Here is a 26930-nt window from a genome sequence, read left to right as displayed (position 1 = left end):
CTCTAGTGCTCTGAAAGTTAAACTGAAACCAAGTAGTTTATGTGAAGATATTTGCAGTGATGTACAGTTGTAATGTTTTATAGAGAACATTGAATTTGGCCTCCATGAAAACCAGGTACAGTAGTCATGATAGTTATTACCAGTGAGCTACAGCTGAGAGATCTTTTTTTTTATTTTAAAGTATATTTTGTTATTATTGACTAGAGGCCCAATGCACGAAATTCATCCATGGGGGGGGGGGTGGGGGGGTGTCCCTCAGCCCAGCCTGCACCCTCTCCAATCTGGGATCCCTCAGACATCCCTTTCGCAATCCAGGACCACTGGCTCCTAACCACTCACCTGCCTGCCTGCCCAATGCCTCCAACTGCCCTCTCCTGCCAGCCTGGTTGCCCCCAGCGGCCCTCCCCTGCCAGCCTGGTCACCCCCAGCAGCCCTCCCCTGCTGGCCTGGTTGCCCCTAACCCCCTGCCAGCCTGATCTCACCCCTAACTGCTTTCCCCTGCCAGCCTGATCTCTCCCCTAACTGCCACTGCCTCGGCCCCCACCACCATGGCTTTGTCCGGAAGGAAGTCAGACATCCGGAAGATGGCCTGTTGACCTGGTCTAATTAGCGTATTACCCTTTTATTAGAATAGAAGATAATATTACAGATATCACCCATTTCCCCCCATCCTCCCAACCCCTACCCACCCACACCCCCACTCCAGGTCTTCACTAACCTATTGCCTGTGTCCATGGGTGATGCATATAAGTATATAAATTCTTTGGTTTATCTCTTCTTATCCCCCCAATCCCCTATTCAGGTCTTCTGTCCAGTTTTTAATTAGATTGTCTTTTGTTGAGTTTTATGAGTACTTTATATATTTTGGATATTAACCTCTTATCAGATGTAACATTAGTGAATATGTTCTTACATTCAGTGGGTTTCCTTTCCAGTTTGATGGTGCTTTTGCTGTGCAGAAGCTTTTTATTTTGATGTAGTCCCATTTGTTTATTTTCTCCTTAGTTTCCTTTGCTCTAGGAGATGTATCCGTAAACATATTGCTACGTGAGATGTCTGAGATTTTACTGCCTGTGTTTTCCTCTAAGATTTTTATGGTTTCATTCCTTACATTTTAGTTTTTATCCACCTTAACTTTACTCTTGTGTATGGTGTAAGTTGGTGGTCTAGTTTCATCTTTTTGCATGTGTCTGTCCAGTTTTCCCAACACTATTTGTTGAAGAGACTGTCTTTACTCTGCTGTATGTTCTTGCCTCCTTTGTCAAATATTAATTGATTGTAATGGCGTGGGTCAATTTTTGGGTCTCTGTTCAGATTTGGTCTATATGCCTGTTCTTGTGCCAGTACCAGGCTGTTTTGGTTATAATAGCTTTGTAGTATAGTTTGATATCTGGTATAATGATCCCTCCTACTTCGATCTTCTTTCTCAAGATTTCTGCAGCTATTTGGGGTCTTTTATGGTTCTATATAAGTTTTTGGAGTATTTGTTCTAGCTCTGTGAAGTATGCCATTAGTATTTTATTTGGGAATGCATTGAATCTGTAGATTGCTTTGGCTAGTATAGACATTTTAATTATTAATTCTTCCAATCCATGAACATGGTATATGCTTCTATTTGTTTGTGTCTTCCTCTATTTCTTTTTACAGTGTACTATAGTTTTTACAGGTCTTTTACCTCCTTGGTTAAGTTTATTCTAGGTATCTTATTTTTGTTGTTCTGGCAATGGTTAATGTTGTTAGTTTCTCTGAGAGATCTTAAGGAGTGTTTTTCAAGGTCACATGGCTGGGAAATGAAAGAGATAGGATTAAAAACTCAGGTTGTATTTTCTCTCTTAAAATTGCTCTTTTTTTCCACACTGGCCCGTGTTGTTCAGGGTTAGAGTGTAGGCCTATGCACTGAAAGGTCATGGTTTTGATTCCCAGTCAAGGGCACTTACCTGGGTTGCAGATTTGATCCCTGGCGCTGGTTGGGGCATATGTGGGAGGCAAGCAATCGATGTGTCTCTTCTCTATCTGCCTGCCTCTCTCTCTCTCCCTCCTTTCCACCCTCTCTAAAAATCAATGGAAAAAATATCCTCGGGTGAGGATTAACAACAACAAAAATCACTAGTTTTTTCAGTAACTGATTTGTAGTAGGATTTAAGTGACTGGGACTTTGTGGTCTTTAAGATGAAGTATTACCTCAGTCAATCATATCAAAAAAGAAGAAAAGGGATATTATGGGAAATTATTATTGATACTGAACATTATATGAAAAAATGGAATTAGGACATATTTGAACATAAGGTTTAGGTTCATGGATAGCTTTAGCAGGTAATGAATTATAATTATACTAGTGACCCAGTGCATGAAATTCGTGCACATTAAAAAGGAATTAATTAGAGGAAATATTTTAATATTGCTATTTGCCCTTTCTCTATAATAGAAGTGTCAGAGATGAAAGAAAAATTAGTAAAATGTATATGAAAATCTTCCTCCTGACAGAGTCTGGGGCATGCTACGGGAACCAGAGTCAAGTCCCTGCCCACCCATGTGCACCTCAAAATCACGCTAGACCCAGACCCGGCCGGCCCCACCCCCATTGGGCTAGATCCAGACCTGGCCTGCTCTACTACTGTCAAGCCCCGCCAGGTAGGGGTGCAGCCTCAGGTCCCCTGGCCTGGCACCAGGGTGGTGGGCATGGCCTGAGGTCCCCCAGCCTGGCACCTGGCACTGGGCCAGAGGACCTGAGGCTGCGTGGCACTGGGTTGGGGCAGGGGGCGCGTCTTGAAGTCCCCCGTCAAACCCCCCATGGTGGGGGGCATGGCCTCAGGTCCTCTGGCCCAGTGCCAGGGTGGAGGGCATGGCCTGAGGTCCCCCAACCTGGCACCAGGGCGGGGAACATGGCCTGAGGCCCCCTGTCAAGCCCTGCCAGGTGGGGAGCACGGCCTCAGGTCCCCTGGCCCAGCACTGGGGCGGGGGTGCAGCCTGAGGTCCCCTGTCAAGCCCTGCGGGCGGGGGGCGGGGCATGGCCTCAGGTCATCTGGCTTGGCGCTGGGGCAGGGGGTGCAGCCTGAGGTTCCCCGTTAAGCCATGCCAGGCCGGGGGCGCAGCCTGAGGTCCCCTGTTGAGCCCTGCTGGGTGGGGGGCACGGCCTGAGGTCTCCCAGCCTGGCGCCGGGGTGGAGGGCATGCCCTGAGATCCCCTGTCAAGCCCTACCAGGCGGGGGTGCAACCTCAGGTCCCCTGCCCTGGCCCAGTGCCATGCAGCCTCAGGTCCCTGCTGATTGCTCATTAAGGCTCATTATGGGAACTTGGCCTCTACTGTGGGTGCAGCCATCTTCTGTTCCAGGATCCCCGCCTCTGCTGTGGGCTCAGCCATCTTGTTACAGTGTGGTGGTCAATTTGCATATCCCCTCTTTATAGATGGGATGTACCTTGTTTTTTATTTATTTTTTATTTCTTTATTGATTAAGGTATTAGATATGTGTTCTTATCCCCCTATTACTTCCCCATCCGCTGACTCATGCCCTCACCCCCCTGGTGTCTGTGTCCATTGGTTAGGCTTATATGCATGCATACAAGTCCTTTGGTTGATCTCTTCCCCTTACCTCCACCCTCCCCTACCTTCCCTCTAAGGTTTGACGGTCTGATCGATGTTTCTCTGTCTCTGGATCTGTTTTTGTTCATCAGTTTATGTTGTTCATTATCTATATATATAAAGAGCCAGGGTCTTCATGACTGGAACGAATGACCAAACAGGAGGCTGCGTGGGGCAACCAGGCTGGCAGGGGTGGGGGCAGTGAGGAATTACCAAACAACTGGGCCCTGGGCCCTGGCCTGGGCCTGCAGCCGAAGGGAGCTCTGGGCCCTGGCAGGGACCCAGCGGAACTGCAATGGGGGCATGGCCGGCCTTCAAACCCGGGGCCCAGAGCTCCCTGTCGCAGTCCCCAGCGGGGCTCAGAATTCCCTCCCGCCATGGAGTGGCAGCCGAAGGGAGCTCTGGGCCCTGGCTTGGACATGGGGGAACTGCGATTGGGGCGTTGCCGGCCTTCAAACCTGGATCCCAGAGCTCCCTGCAGAAAGTGCTTCTGTTTGTTCAGTCCATTGGTTTTAAATCAGAGTACACCCCCACAAACGGGCTAAGAGAAAACTGTTCAACGTGCCTACGGCAAATCGCAAACTCTTGCTGAACTTGAGCGAACACTTCCTGGTATAGCTGTCTTCTCACTTTTCAGGGCACTTTTGAAGGAAGGAAAGGGATCCGGTGCCCCTATGGCTCTCCCACGAGGACAGAGCTGGAAAATCAAAGTTTCCCAAGGAGGTGGAAGCACAGTGGGGACCGTCCCAGCTGGGGGAGGGGGTGCGCCCAGACGCCCCCTGCTCTCCAGGGCTGGGGCAGAGCACATGGGGTGGGACATCAAGTGGTAAAGGTCCAGCAGACACCTGGCCTACAGGCCACATGAGGAGGGGTGTCAGATGCATGAAGGAAAGGCTTAGCATCTCTGTCATCGCTTTGGTTTTCAGAATTCCCTGCTCCCCATCTGCCGGCTTCCTCCCTCTGAGGGGTGCTATCATCGTCACATGGGTGCAACTGCTGGAATATTGTATCTTGAGAGGATTGCCCCAATGTACGTATCCTTTTATCTGACGATGAAAAAATCCCAAAGAACAAGAATGGAGACAGACTACTGTCCTTTAGGCTTATAAACAACCCCGGAAGTGTCCTGCGAAGAGCTGAGACTTGGTTCTGTCCACGCGCTCAGAGAGATTGGATGAGGAAATGGCCTGGTTTGGCCCTGACTTCACCCACTTATGTTACTTTTGAAGGTGTCTTTGCCACAATGTGAATAAACTGCCACCTTTTGGAATAGGGGCTCATACGAAAGTCTGCATTCCCAACTTTTCTTGAAACAGATCTGTTCTGCAGCTGTGGCCACCATCCTGTCGACCAGGTCCTGTTGCTGGGAATCGGGCACTGGAGTGGAGCCCCCCTACCCCCCATGCCCTTTTATATTCAGGGATTGAGCTGAACTCACTTTGGGGGCGGCCTGGCAAGGGTGACAGGTGTCACAGATGGAAGGATGGAGAATGGAGAGGCGGACACCCTGCTTGGTCCCCCCCTGGCTGGCATCAGGCATATGAAGGCCAGCTAGCCCGCCCCACAATTGGGTGAGATAGTGTCTTCTATGTCCACCTCTCACCCTGTGGGCCTGGCCACTCCCCTCAGCTCCGGGCAGCCCTCTGCTTTCCACAACAGCATGCTCTGCCCTCACATGCTGCTCACCCTAAATGAGAAGGAAGAGAGCAGTTGGCCCACAGACAACTACACAGAAAGATAGGAGCCATGAGCTGAGTGGTAAGGAACAGCGAGCAGGTGGGCGGTAAGGAGCGAGGGGTCCCGGACTGGGAGAGGGATTTCCAGCTGTCGGCTTAGGCCTGTTCCTAGTGGGGAACAGGTTTAAGCCAGCAGGTGGACATCCCCTGAGGGGTCCTGGACTGCGAGAGGGTGCAGGCTAGGCTGAGGGACCCCTCCACCCCAGTGCATGAATTTCGTGCACTGGGCCTCTTGTATTCCATAAATGAGTGAGATCATGTGATATTTATCTTTCTCTGACTGGCTTATTTCACTTAGCATAATGCTCTCCAGTTCCATCCATGCTGTTGCAAATGGTAAGAACTCCTTTTTTACCGAAGCGTAGTATTCCATTGTGTAGATGTACCACAGTTTTCTAATCTACTCATTTGCTGATGGGCACATAGGCTGTTTCCAAATCTTAGCTATGGTGAATTGTGCTGCTATGAACATATGGGGTGCATATATCCTTTCTGATTGGTGTTTCTAGTTTCTTGGGATATATTCCCAGAAGTGGAATCACTGAGTCAAATGGGAGTTCCATTTTTAGTTTTTTGAGGAAACTCCATACTGTTCTCCACAGTGGCTGCACCAGTCTGCATTCCCACCAGCAGTGCACGAGGGTTCCTTTTTCTACGCATCCTCACCAGCACTTGTTTGTTGATTTGTTGATGATTGCCATTCTGACAGGTGTGAGATGGTACCGCATTTTCGTTTTGATTTGCCTCTCTCCGATGATTAGTGACTTTGTGCATGTTTTCATATGCCTCTTGGCCTTCCTTCTGTCTTTGGAAAAGTATCTATTAAGGTCCATTGCCCATTTTTTGATTGGGTTGTTTATCTTCCTTTTGTTAAGTTGTATGAGTTCCCTGTAAATGTTGGAGATCAAACCCTGATTGGCAAATATGTTCTTCCATGCAGTGGGCTTTCTTGTTGTTTTGTTGATGGTTTCTTTTGCTGTGAAAATCTTTATTTTGATGTTGTCCCATTTGTTTATTTTCTCTTTAGTTTCCATTGCCCTAGGAGCAGTATCAGTGAAGAAATTGCTTCGGCATATGTCTGAGATTTTGGTGCCTGTGGATTCCTCTAGTATCTTTATGGTTTCCCGTCTTATGTTTAAGTCCTTTATCCATTTTGAGTTTATTTTTGTGTATGGTGTAAGTGGTCTAGTTTCATTATTTTGCATGTACCTGTCCAATTTTCCCAACACCATTTATTGAAGAGACTGTCTTGACTACATTGTCTGTTCATGCCTCCTTTGTCAAATATTAAGTGAGCAGAGTGGTTTGGGTCAATATCTGGGTTCTCTATTCTATTCCATTGATCCATATGTCTGTTCTTGTGCCAGTACCAGGCTGTTTTGAGAACAGTGGACTTGTAATACAGCTTGAAATCTGGTATTGAGATCCCTCCTACTTTGTTCTTCTTTCTCAGGATTGCTGTGGCTATTTGGGGTCTTTTTTTATTCCAGATGAATTTTTGGAGAGTTCTTTCTAGGTCTGTGAAATATGCTGTTGGTATTTTAATGGGGAGTGCATTGAATCTATAGATTGCTTTGGGAAGTATGGATATTTTGATGATGTTGATTCTGCTAATCCATGAACACGGTATGTTCTTCCATCTGTTTATGTCTTCCTCTATCTCTTTTTTCATTGTCCTCTAGTTTTTGCGTATAGATCTTTTACCTCCTTAGTTAAGTTTATTCCTAGGTATCTTAATTTTTGTGGTGCGATGGTAAATGGGATTGCTTTTTTAGTCTCTCTTTCTGTAAGTTCATTATTGATGTATAGAAATGCCATAGATTTCTTGGCGTTAATTTTGTATCCTGCTACAGTGCTGCATTCATTTATTAAGTCTAATAATTGTACCTTGTTCTTTAAATAAGAACTTCCCCTTGTTTCCAAAGTTATACATGCTCATTGTTAAATATTAGAAAATACAGATAAGCATAAAAGAAAATACCTTTCTGGACATTTGCTTAATATGTTTACATTCTTAATACATTTATAGTTAGAAGCATTTCATCAAGTGGGCAGATAGATTTTCTATTTAATGTTTGGATTCACTAAGCATGAAGTTAAATTGATTTACATTAGGATGCCTGTATGGTTTTAAACTCTGGGCCTCCAGAGGATTTTTCAGAATTGTTTTGTTCTCTTTTGCTGAGGAGCAAATAATTTTTCCAGTTCTTCTGCATTTTATTGACTACATTTACTTTACTGTTTACTCATCCAGAGAGAAAAAATGAACTGTGATTCTCTTGGTACATTAGAGTCTCATAAGTAATTAACACTCTAACAAACAAAAAAGGCTGATCTTTAGCAAGCATGTACTTTCTAAAGGTGATTGAGCACACTGAAGTGGTTATTGCTTATAAATTCACCATTTTATGGATAAGCAGCAAACACTGTGTAAATGCCTTGTGGAAACAGAGAATAGGAACTCACCAGCTTGACCCTGACTCCAATGATGTGACTTCCAGGTGAAAATAAAAGTACAAGGTTTTATTTTCACTAAAGTTCATTGAGAAAAATACATCTGACTATAAGGTAACATCAAATTTAAGCTGATAAAACAACTGTGACATTTGAAGTGTTATTTGTGAGGTTTTTAAAAATCTTTATAGAAATGAGATGACTTCTGGTCAAGTTAATTTTCCCCACCATAGCAACTTATCTAAGTAACTAAAGCAAAGTGGGAGAGCTGTGCTGCAGGGGTTAGATTTATTACCAGATTTTGTTCTAATGCTTCTCTTTCTTTCCTCTGCCTCAACTTCAACAGTTGCTTTAGTTAAGATTATCCAGATTTTTTTGGCTACTTAAATCTCATGGTAAATATCTTGGGTGATGAGAAAACCTCTGGTGTTTTAAATTTGTCTACACAAATTAGGGTAATTTCTTCTTAGTTCCTCAAGTATTTATTATTTCATGCAAAAAGGAAAAAGACTGTTATCTTTGAGTGTATGAATTTGTTAGTATTTGTAAGTCTCATGCAATCAGTGGTTTGAATTTGCTATTTTATTTTTTGGCTAGTTAAGTAACAAGGAATGTTAAATACTGTAGAAACCTGATAGTTTTATACAAATAAAATTATTTTGAACTAAACGTATCTGATACCTGACCTTCATCTTAAATTCTATAGATGAAAATGTCAGATGCCTCTGTTGGATTAATGAAAACTAAGTGTCAAATGGAAAAATGATTATAAGCTTTACTTATGTAGTTTTAAGGGGATAGATTCTGTGAAAATGAAGGCTTTAATAATGGCTATAAGTGGAAATTTCTTTTTATTATAAGATTATCCAGATTTTTTGGGCTACTTAAATCTCATGGTAAATATCATGGTAAATTTCTATACAAAAATTGGAAGTTTTGTCCTAAAAAATGAAACTAATTAAATATAGTTGCATCTGTGTGTGAGTGTGTGTGTGTGTGTGTGTGTCTTTTAAAAATGAAGTGATAACATTTTTTCTCAACAAAACCTGAAGCCTCTCAATTAAGTAAACAGAATAGTGTACCTGGGGCACTAGACTTTTTAAAAAAGTCAGTTTGAAACTGATAAATTATAAAACACTGTATATCTTATGGATCTCTGACTACTACCTCATAATTAATGATTAGCTAGTTTCTGTTAGAAATAATCAGAACTTTAGAAACTGACAGTTTCTAAGTAGATTAGTATATACGTTTATTATCAACATATAATGACTGCATATGAATGAAGGAGGATGACAAGATCAATTTGAAGTGAGAGGAAGAGATGGTGGGACAAATTGGAGGAGGAGGAGGAATACGATTTATTGCTTTTGGTTATTCCAGGTGTACTTGCTTTGCTTCATGAAACACCTGGACTTCTAAATTTTTTAAAATTTATTTTTATTTTTGAATTGACTTTGAGAGAGAGAGAGAGAGAGAGAGAGAGAGAGAGAGAGAAACATCAATTTGCTGTTCCATTTATTTATGCATTTATTGGTTGTTTCATGTATGTGTCCTGACTGGGGATCGAACCCACAACCTTGGCATATCAGGATGGCACTCTAACCAACTGAGCTACCCAATCAAGGCATACATTCATTTCTAATGGAAGAAATACTGGGGTAGAAATCCTGAACGGACATTCCTAAATTCTATCCAAGTATGTGTAACCTACTCAGGATTACTTTAATTGCAATATTCAGACGGTTCCCAGTTATTTTTATTGTTGTTCTCCAGGAATAATTAGCAATTATCAGACTGGGCAATAAAGACAAAAAACTAATTATCATCCTTTTTGCTAAGGCTCTTGTTAAGAATGCAAATATTGCAAGTTAGTGGGAAAAAAGTAACATAATAAACTATTGTCACTCATTGATATTTTAGCAAGAAATATCACAGAGATAAGAATTAAATTACTTAGCCTTCACACTGGGCCCTAATTCAGTTACCTTTAAAGGAAGGGTAAGTTGTAGAGACATCAGGCACTTAGGCAGGGGCCGACTAAAGAAGCCAGAGATCAAGGAATTGTAAGCAAAAAACTGGACCTGTTTGATTTTGGGGGCTAACGTGCATTTTGATACATTACCAGCGTCCCAATGACACAAAGTTTTAGACATCTCGGAAGGGAAAAAAGATGCTAAGGGAAGGAGCGTGTTTGGGGATCGCTACTTGGAAGTTCATTTCCTTTCTTCAGTAAATGAAATTTCATTCAAGAAAAGTCTCAATGCTCAAATTTCATTTAGGAATTTCTCTTTGTACATGATTTCTTTGTTTTATAATTCTCCTCCTCCCTCTCCCTCCTTTTCCTCCTTCTTTTTATATTTTCTTATCTCTGTGAAGATTATTCTGCCTTATCCATAATAGTTAGAGACAATGTACTTGAAAATAACTGGGGTATCCTGCCTAATTATTTACCATACCAGCTTCACTAGTTTCTGTCATAAATTGTTATTTATGATGCAAGGTAAGGAGACAAAATATAAGAAAGTTATGGTTCCCACCCTCAAGTAATAATTCAGACATGATAATTAAACAATTTGATATAGACTACTTATTAACCCTCCAGCTATATATAGACAATTCGTTAAACAAATAGCTAATTGCTGAGTTTCATGTGCTATGGTAACCCATGTGTAAGGTTTAAAGGGTGTTTGTTGATTGAGAATTTACTTTTTTTTACCATTCACAGATAATTTCATATTTGAAGTGGTAGAGACTGGACTTTAGCAATTATAGCAAGCTGTAAATTCCAAATATCTGATTATTTGGAGGCCGTGTGTGTGTGTGTGTGTGTGTGTGTGTGTGTGTGTGTGTGTGTTTTAAGAATACTTCTAATACAAAATGTTTAGCAAGTTTTCTTTTCCCTCTAGGAAGGATTCTACCATCATTCTTGATCCTTTCTGACATAGCAACAGTCACATTATTTCATAGTTACTGGGTGTTGTATACAGATGTGTCCTATAAGACATGAAGCCCTGGTATTTATGTATATGTTGACTTATGTTATTCATATTTACAGTATGTGTCCACCCTTCTCCACATGCCAGAAGATTTGAACTGATATAAGATTCCAAGTCTATATTAGAGACCAAATCAAGTAAATATTTCTATCTGTCTTTCTCTTTATTTTAGTTGGACTGGACCAATTTTGTGGAAAGGGTACAGACAGCGCCTGGAGTTGTCAGACATATATCAGATCCCTTCAGCTGATTCTGCTGACAATCTCTCTGAAATATTAGAAAGGTATGTTCATGTACATTGTTTATTAGTTGGAGAGAGTAATTAATATTAATTACTTAGAGAACTGACATATTAGAGGGCTAAATTTGTAAAATAGCATATTTAAAATAGGAGCATCTTCTTTTCTTTCTGAAGTTTGGGTCAGTTAGAATTAAACAGTGAAAGGATGGAAGAAAACATTTTCCTGAGAAATTAATTCTTTTCTGAAAAATACATATTCCACATATTAGAAGTATGAGAAGTTATCTGTCTTTAAAGAACATTAGATGAATATTTTTAAAGACTGAAATAACATCTATATGAAGGAAAGTATGTATATTTGCCTCCAAAATCTTAAATTTTGAGTATAATTGAAATCTTAAGGTAATGGCTATTGGATAGCAAAGAAACATAAAAATTTTGTGATTCTGAGTACGTACTGGCCGTCAGCCGTAGTGTCTCTTCTCAGCCACCGTGGGAGGAAAGCATCATTATCTCCATCGTACAGAAGAGCAAACTGAGGCTCAGAGAGTTGATGTAATTTGCCAGTTAATGATTGACGGAGCCAGGATTGTAAAACCAGTGTCTGCACTCTCAGCCTCCTCAGGAACAGTGTCTCCCATTGCAAGAAGTCCCTTTTCCTTAGAACCCTTCGAGTGCCAGTGAAAGAAACCCAACTAAATAGCATAAGTAAATACAAAGGATTTTATTAGCTCCTGTAGTCTAACTGTTGAAGGCCCAGGTGGAGAACTGACCTTAGGCACTGAGTGAAACAGGGACTTAAATACCAACTGATGGTATATGCCTTGTGTTGGTTTTATGTTCTCAGAGGAGCTTCTTCCATGCAGTGGGTCCAAAGAACTCTTAGCTAATATCTCTATAAACCACAGAGAACAGAGCCCTTTCTCCTTGGCCAAATGTGAAAAATTCCAGAGACTCTTGAGTCACATGCTCACTCCTTGGACCAACCACAGTCTATGAATGAGGTAGATGGGGTCTTGGGCCTGCAGCACAGAGTCTGATACCAAATGAAAGGGAGAGGGAGTTGGCAATATAATAAAATAAAAATCATAAAAATGAAAATTTGCTACTAACTTATTGTACCAAAATAAAGTTGAGTAGACTTGCAATTTGATTACTTTATTTTCATTAAAGTCATTTCTTTTTTTTTCTTTTTACATTTTTTAAGGCAAAGTAAGATATTCAACCTTATTTTTCTTTATTTTAATCAAAGAATTAGGCTAGTAAGAGTAGAAAATTCACATTTTCAAGATAAAGGACCAGTTCCTATATCTGCTAACTTCTCCTGGGCTACAAATTGTTCAAGTCCTACCCATTAAAAAAAAGTTCCCAACCTTGCCTTTCCCTCAGGTCACTGCCTCCATTCTTTGTTTTTTTTCTTTTTTTTTTTTTTCTTTCATAGCTAGTATTTCTCTGCTCTCCTGGTATTTTCACTTCTTCACCTTTTATTTACCACTCAGCTCCCTAAAATATGATTTCCATGTCTACCATGTTCCTAAAATCACACTGATCAGGGTTATCAGAGGCCTCTTAATTGTCAAATATAATGACATTTTTCTACATGACTTTAGTGTTAAATATTTCTTCCCACCTTGAAACCATTTCTTTGGCTTTTCCATCCGACTCTTCCTTTGAGGAAAGCTGTGTCTGCCTCCATATTTACCTTGTTGTGAGTCACTGAATGATATGGGTAGGCGGCACGCTCCATGTGTGTGGGGAAGAGGGTAGAGAAATAGAGAGATAAAATAAGGTAATTAGGCCATATAGATAGTAGGCTTTTGGAGAAAGCCATTGTTCATGTACAGAGACTACCAAGCTTGCCTACAAATCTCAGTCGTGTGTTCTTTCTTTGGAGTAACTTAGAACCACCTGTAATAGTAGTAGATTGATAGTTACAAGAATAGCTGTTGATCAAATGCAAAGCTTTTATCTAGTTCGTGCCTGTTGTTCATAAAACTTTTCTTTTTTTAAAAAAAATATATTTTATTGATTTTTCACAGAGAGGAAGGGAGAGAGATAGAGAGTTAGAAACATCGATGAAAGAGAAACATCGATCAACTGCCTCCTGCACACCCCCTACTGGGGATGTGCCCGCAACCAAGGTACATGCCCTTGACCGGAATCGAACCTGGGACCTTTCAGTCCGCAGGCCGATGCTCTATCCACTGAGCCAAACCTGTTTCGGCCATAAAACTTTTCATCTCTACAGTTTAAAAATGAAGATGAATGTAATATTTAGAGATACCATATTTTATCCTCTTGGGAAGAGAAAGAGGGGCTTTTACTAATAGAAAGTAGTGGCATAACAAAATAAATATAGTCAGTTGATGAACCTATAGCACTTAAAAAGAAAACAAAAACATTTATGTATCAATAATTTTCAGACTATTTAATTTATATTCCTACTAGAAAATATAGAATTTGATTCTGTTCTGATCTTCAAAGTCTTACTTTAGAATGACTTTAGGTAGTTGAAAATTAAGTTTGATGATACTTGTGTCATATCCCTACATTTAAAAAAAGAGTCTAACAAGTTTTTCTAATGTTAAACCACAGAAAAATACATTTGACTTTCTTATCTTGTTTTTTATTTGATGGTTAAATTATATAAAATCTACTACAATTCTAAACAGGTAAAAATCAAGAGGTGAAGGAGAAAAAAACCAAATACTTGTTTATCTTTTTCCTTGTTCCAAGCATAGCAATGTCTATTCACAAGTCATATTTTATTGTCTACATTTTGTGTTGCTTTTAAGAAGCCCAGAACCTTTCTTTAACAAACATAATGTTGCCTTTTTATGAGGTCAACTCTCTGAAAATTGATATATGGTAGAGCATTGAATTCTGCCAAATATCTGACTGAGCATTGGTGTTCGAAGGTCTCCAAAATTTTCATCTCTTTAATCACTTGCTTAATCTTCTTGGATGTACTTGTGAGTAAAACTATGTTAAGGAAAATAAAACAATTCAAATATTTGTACAATCACCTTATTGGTCCCAATTTTATTCCTTTGCAGAGAATGGGACAGAGAGCTGGCATCAAAGAAAAATCCCAAACTCATTAATGCCCTCCGGCGATGCTTTTTCTGGAGATTTATGTTCTATGGAATCTTATTATATTTAGGGGTAAGGATGTCATTTCTACATTTATTATGGATAAAATAATTATTGGGTCTAATTCAGCTAGTGACATATATGACTGTTTGTAATATTTTGACATCATATCTTCATGCTGAATAGTTTCAATGAAAAATAACAAAATGTAAAAGTTTGGCAGTGAAGCATTGTTTTCTTAGTCTCCTACACCGTATCAGTGTGAAGAGAGCACCGTGCCTAAAAGTGCCAGGCTTTGTGCCATCTGAGACGTCCATGAGCTTCTGTCAAATGTGACTTTGATCACTAGAGCCTCATTTTTTTTATCCTCATCCAAGGATATATTCATTGGTTTTTTTAGAGAGAGAAGAAGGGGGTGAGAGAGAGAGAGAGAGAGAGAGAGAGAGAGAGAGAGATCTATTAGTTGCCTCCTATAGGTGCCCTGACTGCCTGACTGAGGGGGTAGAGATAGATAGGTAGATAGATAGATAGATAGATAGATAGATAGATAGATAGAGTGAGATCTATTAGTTGCCTCCTGTAGGTGCCCTGACTGAAGGGGTAGAGAGAGAGAGAGAGAGATCTATTAGTTGCCTCCTGTGGGTGCCCTGACTGGGGATCAAACATGCAACCTGGGTATGTGGGAACCCACAACCTTTTGTGTGTGTGTGTGTGTGTGTGTGTGTGTGTGTGTGTGTGTGTGTGTGTGTGTATGGGATGATGCTCCAACCAATGAGCCACCCGGCCAGGACACCGGAGCCTCATTTTGAATCCTCCATTATACCCATACCAGGCAATGGCAAATTGAAAACTTATTTAGTCTTCAAGGGAAAGTTGTGCACAAATTTGCTTTGGGATGTGAAGTACCATCTGGGTGCACTTGTGTTCATATTGGTGTTATGCTTTGCAGAGTTAGCAGTGCCCTAGTGTCTCCCAAAGAGATGCCACACAAGTTGCATTGTTTTAAGAATCTGTAGTTTCATCACACCAAGAAAAATACATTTGAAAACTTATCTTGACAGAGATGACCACGTTTATGTCGAGAATGTTTTGTGCCACTCTAAATAATCTGCTGGAAAAGTTTTCCTGGCTTTTGAAATTTATCTGTCTACCTCTCTACCTACCTACCCACCTACCTATCTGTCTGTCTACATACCTACCGATCTATGTATTCCTGTACAAACCATCAACAGTTTGGAGATGAAAATAATTTGTTCAGAAATGTGAATAAGATAACTGAAGAATTAATTACCTTTTAAGATATCTTTGAGGTAATTTTTCTCAATAAGAACACTCATAGCTTTGGGAAACAATTTTATACATAGCGCTTGGTTCTATTGACTTAATTTTTTAAAATATATTTTGTTAAAACATTTATATATTGATAATTTTCAGACTATTTAATTTATATTCTTACTAGAAAATGGAGAATTTGATTGCTTCAATGACTATATTCTATATATTTGAATTAGTGTATAAAAGTATAATTTACTCTGGTCATATCATATAAGAATGTAACTTTCTCAATAAATCATTATTGGATTGAAATAAAATGATACTTCAAACAAGTGTTACATTATAACTAAGATTGTGGTGAAATTAAACATTTTTCCTAGTCATGTTCTCCATCACATGCTACTCCTAGTAATTAACATAAGCATATATGAATAGAAGCTGGGAGAGAGGCCTATTTATCAAGTTCCTTTTATTCTCTGGTTTGTGAAATAATTTATCCACCAGCCTAAAGTTTCTTGTGAACAAAAGCACTTACCTAAGCATGAAAGATTAGATGATACACAAACATCTTTATTGACATTAATTTTTGGCCTTGTGTACACAGACCCCAAAATAAACATGCTGTGGTTTAATATTTACTGCGCCTAATCTGTTCCAGGTTCAGCATTAAGCCCTTTATGCAGGTTATTTCACTTGATTCTCTTAATAAATCTCCTAATATACAGAAAAGGAAATTGAGAATCAGGGAAATTATATAACTTTCCCAAAGTCATGCATTTGGTACATTTGAATGTTAGCCTCAAAGCGTATGACCCTTCTGCTACCTCAGATTACACTTGCTGCATAACTATATCTGTAATGGTTGTATTTAGGTTCCCAACAGAACGGTGACTCTATTAATTGGTCTTGAGTCTGCTGAGTTTCTTTGCACCTTCTCAGGAGACACGGGTTAGCAGAAGCTTTAAGGTTGAGGATTCTTCCTTGGCCACCTCAGGGGCAAATCTGAAGAAAGTTCACAGCAGAAAGCAGGAGAACCAACTAGAATCTTCTCACTTACTTATACTTAGGGAAAGCCCTGTATGGAATCCACCGAAGAGCCAGCAGTGCTGAGGATCAAACTTATAAACAAAATTAAGGAGTAGTAGAATGGAGTGGGTGTGGAGGACTCACTTACTCTTAAACTTCTCAAGTTTAAAAATATCTCAGCAAAAGGGATCCTAAATCCTCTCCTGGGTGAGAGTGAGGGGAGAGGTGCTCCCAAGCTAACCTGAGCCCTGGGCTAGAGGTCTGCAACCGGCAGCACTTTGAAGGGCCAAGTTTATTTGCAAAGGGAACAGAGTATTGGCGAGGAAAAGAATCAATGGCATAGCAGCTGAATTGTATACGGTGAAAAGGCGTGGAGAGGAAAATTAACGTTGGCAGTGGCTCACCCTTGTCAAAGAGAAAACGCCGCCTCGCTGAAGCCATGCAGTTTTAAGTAAAGTGTTGAAAACTGTAAGTCTTAGAGAGTTTACGTAACTACTGAGGTGGTTAAAATGAGTGTAGCTTTTCAAGGCATCTGATAGCGGAACACTATTTTGTTGTTGTTGCTTACAGGGAGGAAAAAGGGGAGAAAATGTAGACATTATAATTAGACCTCTATTCTTTTAAACAAATTATCCCAATGCCTCACTATATACAGTATTTTTTTTTTCCTGGGCATTCCTTATTTCCTTTGTATGTGACATCTTAGTAATTTTTAAGTTTTATGAAATGAGCAGGGATTGTTGAAATTGCTATAACATTATTCTTGGTAAAAGGTAGACATTCTTTCAAAATGGCCTGTGTATTCTGAGTCCCTCTAAATCAGGATAACTGTGGTGTAATGTTTGATTGGTTTCAGTACTGATTGAAACAGGACTATACCATTTGCTGTTGACCATGAAAGCTTAAGAAAAAAGGAAATGTCATCATGAGGAGCTAGTCTCTCTGCAATGTTGATGTAATTTTAAATCATATTAGCTACGGCCTCTCATCATTAACTATGTACTTGTTTTTCTCCATTTGGCTCAGCAGCCAGATTCAACATTGTCTTTAACATCTAAGGCTCCCAGCATAGAAGACAAACTGGCTTGTTGAAACTGGCTCTGTGAGACTCAATTAAGGGTAAATAGAGGGAAGCCAACGTGACAGAATTGTGTAAGCAGGTTACTGAGAGAATATGGTTATCACAACTTATTTATTATGATAAGAAATTCATAGGCATTCATTCAAAAATATTCTCGATTCCTAGGCAGCTCGGGGCATATTTCCATCATCCAATTGTGATACATGTCAGTGCAACTTGGGCAAAATTACTCTTATGCATTAAATCTAATTTAATTTGGTCAAGATGGTAAATACGGTATTTGCATCCTCTGACAACCACATCAAAATTGCAACTAAACTACAGAACCACCATCATTCATGACCACCTGAAATCTAGCTGAACAGAAGTCCTATAACTAAGAATATACAGAAGCCATGTTGAGACTGATAGGTGTGGCAGAGCAGCAAAATGGGCTGGTCCCACATTCACAGTTGGTGATTAAAAACGAGGAGGGATATCTTGGCTGTTGGTCCCAGCCCCAGGGTTTCAGTGCCAGGAAGAGAAGTCTCCATAACTTCCGATTGCATAAACCAGCAGGAATTGTGGCTAAGTGAGATGGAGCACTTCTGTAGTCTCAGGCATGCCTCTTAAATGACCCATGCACTGACGTACTCGGGCTCACTCTGAGCTTCAGCCGTTGGGCAGCAGCCCAAAAGGCAGCAGGGATGTAGGAGGAGGAACTGAATTGTCCGGCTTCGGGTTGAAGGCTGGAAGGGCAGCTTTCTCCTACAGAAGTACTGTCAGAGGCCATTGTTTCTTTTTTCTTTTTTAAAAAATATATTTTATTGATATTTTACAGAGAGGAAGGGAGAGAGAGAGTTAGAAACATAGATGAGAGAGAAACATCAATCAGCTGCCTCCTGCACACCCCCTACTGTAAGGTGACCAGATTTTAACATTGATAAAGCGGGACACCATTGACGGGGGTGGGGGCGGGGGGTCTTGACTAAAAATTTGGTCTATATTGTAATCGCTTTTGTTTTTTTTAATAAAAGGAAATTCACTTCTTAGATCATCGTTGAATTTGCATCCTCTTTTCTTACTCATTATGTTAAAAATCTAAAAAAAATAATTTAAAATTATATTATAAATTATTATATACATATTGCTTAAAAACACAGTAAGTAGGTACATAATTACATGAACATATTTTATTGTTAGTTTATAAATTAAATTAGTTTGATTGTTATAAAGTAACTATATTTTAAAAATTATTTTAATTTTAATCCTATATTTCTTTCTAAATAATAACAATGCTAACTTGTATTATTTTTCCTCTGAATTTGCCGTAACGTAAGTCATAAGTGTCACTTTCAAAGCCGGCGCTAGACTTTTTGCCGCCACTATAAAATATAAATAATATGAGTACTGTCTGCTAAATTCAAGAAAATGTATATATTTATGAAATAAATAAATTACTTAACTAAATTATCTGAATAGCTGATTTGTAATGACATCACTTGTTTAACTAGCTTACTAGCATGCAGTACGATGTGTATCGTCTGAGAGACAGTTACAAAATGTTTTCGTCGTTGCCAATCCCAAAAAATGCCATTGTTCATTAAGTCCAAACAATGGTGGTCGAATTCTAACAACTGATCAACAATGCGAACTTTGATAAGCAGTTCTCGATAATCAGTTCTCAACAATTATTTGTTATTATTAAAGTTTAACATTATAAAATTAACAAAAATAATATAAAACTCATATCCTGGTTAAATAGCCACATGGCCGCCGAAAACCGTATATTCCCTCCCCGTTCTCCCGCCGTTCCCTAGCTTGTCGTGCATTCTTTCCAAAAATCGGGACTTTTTTAAAACGCCGCGGGACGTGGGAAAAATTGTTAAAAATCGGGACGTCTGGTCACCTTACCCTACTGGGGATGTGCCTGCAACCAAGGTACATGCCCTTGACCGGAATCGAACCTGGGACCCTTGAGTCCGCAGGCCGATGCTCTATCCACTGAGCCAAACCGGCCAGGGCAGAGGCCCTTGTTTCTTAGGTGAGTATTCCTCCCACAGAGCCTGCAGGCTGGCACCATATCTGAGTCTCCATTAGCCTAACACCCTTTTCCCTGCACAGGTGATTCCCTGATATCTCGCCCCACCCAACTTTAGGGCTCACTCCTGCTATTTCAAGTGGCTTTTTCATACAAATAGCCTATCTTGGCTCATGCTGTAGACTTTCCTGAAATCTCTCAAAGGTTCATGAACCCCAAACAAGCAGCATTCGGCCTCCAGGTGCCCTGTGCCTCTTGCTAAGTTACCCCAAGCCCGACATTAGTGGCAGCCAGCCTTAATTCACAGCTTGGCCTCTCCTGGCCACCTCCAAAGACAGCAAAAATAGGAGCCATCTGCAGATTGCTCTGTAGCTAAGCTGGGTTGCCCTGGGCAGGACACAGGTGGCAGCTGACTTTGGCCTGCAATATCTGGGTAGTCCTAGAGCTAGCACACCTGGTGGACAGGTTCAGGCTGAAGTGCACCACCCAAGCCCCTTCATGAATGACACACTCAAGAGAGACTCATTTGGCACCAGATTCCTGCTAAAAAGCAAGTTCTGCTCCATTGAATCAGTCTCTGCACAGCAGCTCCTCTGTTGCAGGCTCAGCGAGTTCTTGCAGCTGATCAGCCTGGGGGTATATCCCTCTCATTGAGGTGCCAACAGCAGTCAAGGTCAACTACAACAGGAGTGTGCACACAGCTTGCACAGGATTCATACTTGAAGCACCCAACTCAGGTGACTGAGGAGGCTGTGCCACTGGGCCCTGTAGGACACCTACTATATGAGGTCACTCTACTAAGACTGGAAAACATAGCAGCTCTACCTAATACATAGAAGCACATACAGCAAGGTAGCCAAAAATGAGGACACAGATACATGTCAAAATGAAAACAGAACAAAATTCCAGAAAAAACAGCACAGCAACACCTAAATAAAATAGAGACAAGCAATCTACTAGATGCAGAGTTGAAAACATTGGTTGTAAAGATACTCTATGAACTTTCTGAGAACATTGACAAAGAGATAGGAAACATAAAAATAGGAGTAGAAAACATAAAAATGACCCAGTCAGAAATTAAGAATACATTAACAGAAATTAAGAATACTTTACAAGAAATCAACAGTAGAGTAAATGAAGCAGAGGACCAAATCAGTGATTTGTAAGATAAGGAAGGGAAAAACACCCAATCAGAACAGCAAAAATAAATAAATAAACAAACAAGTATTAAAAATGAGGATAGTTTAAGGAGTCTCTGGGAAAATTTCAGTCATATCAACATTTGCACCATGGGGGTGCTGGAAGCAGAAGAGAAAGGACAAGGAATTAAAAACTTATTTTAGAGCCCTGGCTGATTTGGCTCAGTGGATAGAGCGTCAGCCTGCAGACTGAAAGGTCCAAGGTTCAGTTCCTATCAAGGGCATATGCCTGGGTTGCGGGCTTTGTCCCCAGTAGGGGGCATGCAGGCAGTGGCTGATCAATGATTCTTTTTCATCATTGATGTTTCTATCTATTTCTCCCTTCCTCTTTGAAACCAATACAAATATATTTAAAACAAAACAAAACAAAACAAAAAAACAACTTATTTTAGAAAGTTATGATGGAAAACTTCCCTAACCTAGTGAAGGAAATAGACATACAAGTCTAGGAAGCACAGAGAATCTTAAACAAGATGAAACCAAAGAGGCCCACACCAACACACATCATAATTAAAATGCCAAAGATTAACGACAAAGAGAGAATCTTAAAAGTAGTAAGGAAAAAAGCAATTACCTGCGAGGTGATCACATAAGACTGTCAGCTGATTTCTCAAGAGAAGCTTTTCAGGCCATATTAAAAATGATTAAAACCAAGTACCTACCACCAACATTACCCAGCACCACTATTATTTAGAATCTAAGGAGACATAAAGAATTTCCCAGACAAGAAAATGCTAAAGGAGTTTATCACCACCAAACCAGTCTACAAGAAATGTGAAAGAAGAAAAAAAGTTAAAACATATGAATAATGAAATAACAATAAATACATATTTATTAAACAAATGCATTAAATTAAAGTGCATTAAATGCTCCAACCAAAAGACATACGGTGCCTAAAGGGATAACAAAACAAGAACCTTATGCTCACTACAAGACTTCCTTTAGATGAAAAGATACACAGAGACTGAAGGTAAACAGATGGAAAAAGATATTTCATAAAAATGGAAGCAACAACAAATAGACTTTAAAACAAAATATATAACAAGAGACAAAGAAGGACACACCAATCTTGCTTCTGAGTATTTATCTGAAGAAACCCAAAACACTAAATTGAAAAGACACATACATCCATAGGTTCATTGCAGCATTATTTACAATAGCCAAATATGGAAGCAACCTAAGTATCCATGAATAGATAAATTGATAAAGAAGAAGTGGTGCATATATACAATGAAACATGACTCAGCTATAAAATAAAAATATTGTCTTTGCAACAACATGAATGGACCTATAGGGTTTAATGCTGAGTGAAAAAAGTCAGAGAAAGACAAATGCCATATGATTTCATATGTGGAATCTAAAAAACAAATGAACAAGCAGAACAGAAACAGACTCATAGATACAGAGAACATTGTGATGGTTGCCAGATGGGAGGGGGTTTGGGGGCATGAGAGAAAGGGTGAAGGGATTAAGAAGCACAAATTGGTAGTTACAGAATTGTCATGGTGATGTAAAGTACAGCATAGGAAATAGAGTCAATAATGTAATAACTATGTATGCTGTCAGATGGGCTAGATTTAAAACTTTGTAAGTTATGTAAATATCTAATCACTGAGTTGTACACCTGAAAGTAATATAATATTGTACATTAACTGGAATTTACAAATAATTATTTAAAATAAATCTAATTTTTAGAATGAGTATTCAGTTTCTCCATTATTTATTTAGTGATCTAGCCTTTATCCACTGAATTAAAATGCCATATTTTATTACATATTAATTATTAAGTGTACTTGAACCAGTTTTGGGACTTTCCAAATGAATTAATCTATTTCTTTCTCATGCCATATGTTACAGTTGTATGATATGATTTGATATTTATAATGTAAACCCTCTCACACATTATTCTTATTCCTCAAATGTTTTTCATTAGTCTCTCATTTTAAAAAAGTGAAACTTAGAATCATTTTATCCATTTATTCTACAAATACATGCTGAATGGATATTCTGTGCTAGGTATTGTGCATGGTGTTGAGATTGGTAAGAACTAAGATAGAGTGCCTATGCTCTTATGGTGTAAAAGTTCACTTCCAAAAACTCTACTTGTAATTCTGATGAAGATTGCATAATCTTATAAAATAACTTGGAGGAGTTTGTAATCTTTGCAACAGTCAGTTTTTCTTTTTAGAAAGCTTTTAAGTTTTTATTTGAGATTTAAAAATATATCTTAGTAATGTATTATAAAATATACACTGAGTGGCCAGATTATTATGATCTCTGAATGCATCAGGCCTCTAGTCCTATATAACAAAAGGCTAATATGCAAATCAACCGAACGTGCACTGACCACCAGAGGGCAGATGCTCAACACAGGAGCTGCCACATGGTGGTCAGTGTGTTCCCACAGAGGGAGCACCACTCAGCCAGAAGCCGGGCTCATGGCTGGCGAGTGCAGCAGCGGTGGCGGGAGCCTCTCCCACCTCCACAGCAGCACTAACGATGTCTGACTGAAGGCTTAGGCCTAAGCCATCAGTCAGATATCTCCCAAGGGGTCCCGAACTGCGAGAGCACACAGGCCTGGCTGAGGGACCACCCCCAGTGCACGAATTTTGTGTACCAGGCCTCTAGTATCTTAATATTTGAGTATTTAGAACACTAGTGGCCCAGTGCACAGATTCGTGCACATTGAAAGGGATTTAATTAGAAGAAAGATTTGTGCAGTAATTACATTACTGCAAAAAATTACATGTCAAAATCCTATCTCATAAAGAGGGAATATGCTAATTAGCCCTCACACTGTTGCAAGGATGGCGGTGCCCACAGCCAATAAGGAGGGAGTATGCTAATTGACTGCCCCACCCTCAAAGATGGCAGTGCCCAGTCCCCTCAGCCCCACTGGGGCAGCAGGCACGTGGCAAAGCTGGGCCTGCCTCCAGATGGGCCTGGCTGCTCCGCACGCCTGCCTCCAGAGTCCCCTCAGCCCTCTAGCTTGGATGGCGGCTGCCCAGCCACCCAGGGCCAGCCTGAGGCACAGGCAAGCCTTGGATGGCGGCTGCCCAGCCGCCCAGGGCCACCCAAGGCTCAGGTAACCAGGGCCGGCCGAGGCTTGTGCTGCTGGCAGTGGCAACAGCAGAGGTGTGATGGGGCGTCACCTTCCCCTGATTGCTGGGTCACCTCCCACCCTTGAGGGCTCCTGGACTGTGAGAGGGGGCAGGCTGGGCTGAGGGACCCCTCGCCCCCCCCCCCCCCCCCAGTGCATGAATTTTCATGCACCGGGCCTCTAGTAGTATATATAATATAGTATCATAAAATTAAAACATGCGTGCGATTGGAGCCAGCGAGAGCTTTATACGGTATGTATCGCACGTACATGAGTCAACATTTATTTTTAAATTGCCAGTGTGCATCATATATACCTGCTGGTTGGACAGATGGTCAGTCACTTAGCCTTTTATATATATAGATTATCAGAAACAGATACTGAAGTTTATCAGATTCCTTTATAGTTGTTATTGAGATAACCATAGGTTCTTCTGTAGACTTTTGGTGTGCTATTAATTAATTTATCAATATTAAAAAATCTTAACTTCTCAATATTTCTCAAATAATGTCCTAGTATTTCTGAGATTAACACATATCAAGTATATTTAAAATGAGCTGAGATGAAAATGATGATTTTACTGACTACACACAATAGAAAAATAATATAAATGTATAAATTTTTCAATTAATCATTCTATTTGTATTAGAAACAAGTATGATTTGGGTTTGGAATTGTAATTTTCAAGGTAAAGTTATCTTGGGCTTATTTCATTTAATGTAATTGCAAGCCTGAACCAAGTTTTCTATTTTCATCTGAACTTTCTTTCATGGTCTGAATATCCAGCAGACTTCCTATCTCTAGAAACATCTGACCCTGACCTGGGTATGCAGGCAGAACAGAATTGCTAAAGGACTTAGATTCACAGTGAATTTAAGCTCTGGTCTGGAGGATCCCATGAGAGACGAGATATATCTCCCAGGAGTTATTTTCAGGCTTCTTAATTTTTCTCCAGGAGACTCAGCTAAACTGAGACTCGAGAGAATTCCCACCAGGAATGCAATTACTTGTGCTGTTCTCTAGGCACTTGGTCTTCTGAACCCAACATTGTTCAGACTTGTATCCCTCTGAGTAGAAAACACCTATATGGTGGCAGGATGTGGGCCAGGCCATTTGCCCAAGGAATCCTCAGCCTGTGCCATGAAATGCCCCTGACTCAGGCCATAAAATCAGAGATGTTCGCACTGAAGGGACCTGCAAGACCAGCTTGCTCCACCACTCAGTTTATCCGCCAGGAAACCATCTGGAGAAGGGAAGTGACTAAGCTAAGTTGACAAAGAGTGTAAGTAACATGCTGGGATAAGCATGTGGGTTTCGTGACTGAATTCAGTGTTCATTTCATGGTCATGCCATTTTAAACATTTGTATCTGTCTTCTTTTATTCTAGTGAACCATTAGGCAAATTCCATTTTGATTTGTGTCTGATAAAAAGTAATGAAATATTTGATCAAAGTTTCAGATAAATTTATATTCCGTCTCATTACATTCAAGCCTCAGCCTGCTTGCACTATTTTATATGGTGCCTTATTGGGACATTTCTTGTGTCTCTGAAATACTCTGACCAATAGTGTACACACAGCTTTCACCTGCCAAGAATGTAGGATGATGTTTCTCCCAGTCATTACAGGGATGATTTTTGTAAAGGACTGTACTTCAAAGACTCAGCTAGGTATCAGATACCATTGTTTTCCCTTCCAAATAAAAAAATCAGGTGATATCTGTTAATGGTTCCATTGTAAATATTAGAGAACATGATGCTCAAAAACAGAGTCGGAAAAACTAAAGGGCGGGGGTTGGAGTGCTGATTTTGCCCTTGAATATTAACAGTTCCACGTTGTGAGCTTTGTGTTGGTTTGATGCTGGCAGATGGTCCTATTACTGGAATTTTCTCTACTGAAAATAAACTGCATTTTTTTCTATGACCATGCACCCTCCCAGAGTAATATTACCAGTGTTTTTGTGGAATAGCCATTGTTGTTCAAGGGATGAGTGTGCCTTCTTTTGGCCAGATGACGACTAACTAGTTCATTGATGACGATATGTAGAATAGATGTCTAAATCAGAGTAACACACCTTTCATTTATTTTGTTATAAATTGCAACTGAATAACAATTCAGCAAATGGGTCTATTGTGATAGAGGTGACAGGTTAGGGAAAAATGTAATGGTATAAAGATATTAAAAACAATAGCAATAATTTCACATATGTCCTAGCTGGTTTGGCTCAGTGGATAGAGTGTTGGCCTGTGGACCAAACGGTCCTGGGTTCGATTCCAGTCAATGAATGTACCTGGGTTGTGCAGGAGGCAACTAACCAATGTGTTTCTCTCACATCAATATTTCTGTCTTTCCTTCTCTCTACCACATATGAAATGGCTCTTTGTGTAGCCATTTTAAGTTCTCCTCTAAAGATAAAACTTCCTGTGTTGAAGTTGTGAGGATATTTTATGAAAGGGGAATAAAATTTCACTTCTCTGTTTGTTCTCTTCTCCAGGAGGTCACCAAAGCAGTCCAGCCTCTCTTACTGGGAAGAATCATAGCTTCCTATGATCCAGATAATAAGGTGGAACGCTCCATCGCGATTTACCTCGGCATAGGATTATGCCTTCTTTTTATCCTGAGGACGCTGCTCCTGCACCCAGCCATTTTTGGCCTTCATCACATTGGAATGCAAATGAGGATAGCTATGTTTAGTTTGATTTATAAGAAGGTAATATTTCCTTGCACAGTCTCCAGGCCACATGGAGTAGCACCATGGTTTAAATGCCATATGGTTACAAATTAGGGATACATGCTGAAATCAATTTCATAAATCTGTGAAATAAGTGGCAGCAATAATTATTGTTTCTAATTCCCTTTGATAATTTAATTCACTTTAATAATTATTGAACACTTTCTATAAACTGCCTGTAGTGTAGTTTTATTTTTGTTTTTTTCACTAGACAGATCATCATTTTTTGGAATCTATGGCTCCCCATTAAAATGATTCTTACCATCTGCATAAGTTATTAACAAAATACTGTTTTATAAAAAATGCCATGCATGCTTGTGTTCAACAATAAGGATATATTGCCCGGCTGGTGTTGCCCAGTGGTTAAGTATTGACCTATGAATCAGAAGGTCACGGT

General features: G+C 40.0%; 1 protein-coding gene across 1 annotated transcript in view; it reads left to right on the top strand.

Moving 5' to 3' along the window:
• CFTR (CF transmembrane conductance regulator) overlaps positions 1-26930 on the top strand; it is a 194069-nt gene that overhangs the window by 30576 nt on the left and 136563 nt on the right. The window contains exons 2-4 of the mRNA XM_054726453.1: positions 10941-11051; positions 14066-14174; positions 26297-26512. Coding sequence (XP_054582428.1) covers positions 10941-11051; positions 14066-14174; positions 26297-26512 — 436 coding nt within the window. The remainder of the gene's footprint in view (positions 1-10940; positions 11052-14065; positions 14175-26296; positions 26513-26930) is intronic.

The sequence above is a fragment of the Eptesicus fuscus genome, chromosome 14 (genome assembly GCF_027574615.1).
Source record: "Eptesicus fuscus isolate TK198812 chromosome 14, DD_ASM_mEF_20220401, whole genome shotgun sequence".
Taxonomy (NCBI): Eukaryota; Metazoa; Chordata; class Mammalia; order Chiroptera; family Vespertilionidae; genus Eptesicus; species Eptesicus fuscus.
Note: the sequence above shows the minus strand (reverse complement) of the source record. Positions and strands in the feature narration are given on the sequence as shown.